Raw genomic sequence first — 4046 nt, 5'->3', positions numbered from 1 at the left:
TAGAGGTTGGGGCTAATTGCTTATCTGAATACATTATATGTGAGAGAACTGAGTTGTATACACAACTGTGCAACATTATTGCCTCTTTGACCCTTAGGGACAAAACTTGAGAATACTTTTCTTTCAAGTGTTGTGTAAAGGCCATGCCTTTTTCATATTAGAAATGAGCTTATGACTCTTACAATTACTTTATTTTAATCTCTTCTACAAACTATTTCTTACAATTCATCTGCCAGGTAGTTTGTTTGTTGAATGAGACAAGTGGGTAAACTATATACATTTATTATTCTGAATTCTTATAAACCTATATACAAGAATGTAACGTACCGAACCTCTTCTAGTATGGGAAAAAAAATAAATACCATAAGACGTAGTGAACAGTACAAGTTGGCAACAACATGAAAAGCCCAAATAATAGAGATAGAATAATAATTTATTAAAAAATCCAATTTAGTGGTCAAGGTATAAATCTGAAGCCTCTGCACAAAATACAGAGTTATTTGACACTCCTGTTGACAAATATTACATGGACTGGAAGTTTCCCTGCATGTGAAACTACAACCTTTTATCTGATGGATTTGATAAGAAATGGGCAGTATGAAAAAGCCTTACAGAAGTCCATCCCCTGACATGCCTCTCCCTATTGGAGTGAAATGAAAGGTGCAGGATGCCAGATAAACGTTTATTATTCCTCTTCTTCCCGTGCAGCCTTTGCAGCTTTCCTCTTGGCACGTTCCAGCAGCCGGCGCTCTCTCTCATGCTCCTTCATTCTCAGTATGTAACTGTAAAGATGGTACAGATATTTAACCACTCATTTGCTGTCATTACAAAGGCTTTTCGTTATTAATCTTGGGTTTCATTGTTCTTTCATGTTACAGCCTTTCACTGCAATTGAGACAGCTTTGAGAACATAGGCCAATGTTAACAACAACCCAAAAATTACAATGGTGTTTTTATTTTTGAAAGCAAATCAAAGAAAATAAGTCTTCATAGGCCCCAGAGACTGTTTATGAGGTTTTAACAGATAATAAAGTTCAAGTTGTAAAATAGTTCATAACAAAAACAAAAAGCTCTCTCTTTGAAGCTAAAACCAGAACCTATCATTATTTTCAAGAGGCTAATAATTAATCATTCAAAATACCCCAATTTTAGTATGATTTGCCAAGATTGGCTCAATAAGCAGGGTAAGGAAGATGTAATGTGTTAAGTCCTTAATTCAAGCTGAAAGATTTTCCCCCTCCTTTTTCTTTTATCTTTAATGCTCTGTGTTATCTTTACAGTTCCTTTTTAAACAATCTGCAATTTTCAAAGTTTGATACAAAATATTTTTTATCAGTAGTGCAATCAGAGAGACACAATAATGAAATACTCTGTGGCCAGACATGGCTAAGAGTGAAAGGACAATCTCTTAAGTCTATAAAAAAAAAAGTATGAAATGTTGTGACCTGGAAGAAAGAAAATGAACTGATTTACCTGACTATACAACATATACAATTAGGTGTATTGGTAACTTAGATAATAGGTCAGTGCAAAACTTTGAAGAAGCATTTTTTCCTATCCTGTTCTACAATATTGATAAGGAGAGTAAAAAGGACTAAAATATGCCTTTTATATATCATAGTGGATTTTTCATTGAGAACCAGAAGATGCTAAGAAAAAACGTTGGATGGCAAAAGTCCTACTTACTCATCATATTGACAATTGAGGTAGTCGTGCTTTTCGTGGGCACACTGGTACACGAATGGCCACACCTTCTGGCGGCAGGCTTGGTACGTAATGGCTTTATGAGCACAGTAATCCCTGTATTTCAAGGGAAGCTTGGCTGACTCCATTTCTTCCTGTGTTGCCACCATCTCTGAAAATGACAACCTCAATTACAACTTGGGAGGGAAAAGTGTAATCATATGATGCAAAAAAATATATAAAAGCAACTTTGCAAACATTCCATACATTTGCTGTTGAAAATTTTGCTTGCAAATAAGTTTCTGAAAGTTCATGAACATTATTTATTTATTTATTTTTCTTTAGCCTTATTTCATAAATCTAATTACAAAACAAATAATTTTGATTAAGTAGGGTATATTACTAACATGATGTAAAAAAAGAACATGGGGGTACAAATGCAAAGTAAATGGCCTTTCACCCTTAATGCCGGGCTTCCTGAAACGTTATCCTCCCTTTGGCCTTACCATGCTTGTGAATGTGTGGTTGACAGATACTGAGGGACAGCTTTGGACACTGAGATTTTAAAGGTGCACAATACTAAAGCTGGTGGTGTACGAGTTCTTGTCTACCAAGACTTAACTAGTAAAATTGTCTCCAGAGGGTGTGGTCCTTGGTTCATTAATAATGTGAATGTAAGCACTCGACCAAATGTCAAAGATATATCCACAATGACTCAAGTATCTGCCATGGCCTTTTTTTCAGAATTCTGGTGTTACAACAACTGCATATACTCTGGAAAGATAGCCTGTAAACTACTGCTGTGTTTTGCTGTCAAGAATGACCTCAGACCTATACATATCAGTGCACTGCCTACTCTCCCCAGTCTTAAAATAATTAAATATTGACAGTTACAAGTTCCCTTAAAATTCCCCCCAAACTAATGAAACCTAATAGAACCTTAGTAATCCCTTCATAGCCCAACACAAACAAATTTGACAAAAATTTCTACTCGACTTCAATGAGACGACATTTAATACCCTCTCGATCAGATCTGACACATTTGTCTAGTACTCTGTCTCAATAGGAAACCGACTGGAAGCTAAATGGTCGAACCACAGAGTGGCTGCAAAATATGTGGTGCTGAGAAGTTCTTCCCTACTTTTTGTGATGCTTCATGACGATGAATGATGAATTCCTTATTGCTATTGCAATGATAATGTAATGATTAACAATTGCCATAGGATTGCAAAATTGCATTAAAAAATTGTGTTAATCACCACCAAACTCAACCCAAGTTTTATTCACATCAAAAGACTGAATTTATCCTGATCATAGCACAATTATGCAAAGGTTGTCAAAAAGTGGGAGATTTTTTTTCGACAACTTATTTTGCTATCAATGAAATGCATGTAACATCCACTAATTTATCTGATATGATTTGGCTTCTTCCAGCCACACTCACAATACCACCTTAATGCTTTATTTGCATTTATTTCTTGGGGAGTAAACCAACCCTCTCCTCAAATTAAGGCACTTCATCTTAGATTTACAAAGGGATAACTAATTTCTCATATAGTGTGATGTATTTCAAAGCATACTATAACCAGACAAACATTCCTTATCTGCCCTCTTGTCTAGTGAATATGATCTGCCCTAGAAAAGGGGGTATACTATAATTTCAGCCAACAAAAATGATCACAACTCTCTCAAGTATGAATAAAGTTTTAAATTCATCTGTGCCAGAATACTAAACCTGATGCAAGAGATAAATATTTCACATCAAAGAAAACTTTAATGACATTGTATGTAGACAGTCTGGATAGGTCATGAATAAGCTGGGAAAGAAACAAAATGTTGAGACTTCTAATTCTAAAAGGAATATTGTTCAAATTAGAAGAGAAAGTAAACATTTTACAGTAATATATACCTATCTTCCTGAATTTTCTGTCATTTTATCCACAGGCAAAGCTTACCTTTCATCATATGACTCTGTGAAACAAATTATACCCCTTTATCTTGTTTTTTTTTGCTTTTGACCCACAATTTTCCTGGTAGGCCTACTTATCATGCTCATTTCAGTTACTGGGACTGATATTGGTATAGCTTCAGTTTCACACACCTGTCATCCTGTGATGGACAGGATGACAGAAAATGAGACAATTCACTATGTATCCTTTCAGTCTAAGAAGCTGGAACAATAAACTTGGTATCATTACAGAACCTAATAACACTATAAAAATGAGAGGGGAAAACCACACTCATTGATAGAAAACCATAGGCAGGAAAGAATGTCAGAAATGAAAATAGGTTGCGACTAATGTCACAAGAAGAATAAGTTCATGATGATTGGGTGAAAGTCAAGGAGCAGAGTCCCTGAATAT

General features: G+C 35.3%; 1 protein-coding gene across 1 annotated transcript in view; it reads right to left on the bottom strand.

Moving 5' to 3' along the window:
• Positions 1–266: 266 nt before the first annotated feature.
• The window catches only part of LOC119594368 (NADH dehydrogenase [ubiquinone] 1 beta subcomplex subunit 7-like), a 6350-nt gene continuing 2570 nt past the window's right edge, over positions 267–4046 (bottom strand). The window contains exons 2-3 of the mRNA XM_037943428.1: positions 1687–1855; positions 267–782 (exon numbers count right to left, since the gene is read on the bottom strand). Of these exons, the coding sequence (XP_037799356.1) occupies positions 686–782; positions 1687–1855 (266 nt within the window). The 3' untranslated portion in view covers positions 267–685. The remainder of the gene's footprint in view (positions 783–1686; positions 1856–4046) is intronic.

Source organism: Penaeus monodon, chromosome 33, assembly GCF_015228065.2.
Source record: "Penaeus monodon isolate SGIC_2016 chromosome 33, NSTDA_Pmon_1, whole genome shotgun sequence".
NCBI lineage: Eukaryota > Metazoa > Arthropoda > Malacostraca > Decapoda > Penaeidae > Penaeus > Penaeus monodon.
The sequence above is the reverse complement of the archived record's forward strand: the minus strand, read 5'-3'. Positions and strand labels throughout refer to the sequence as shown.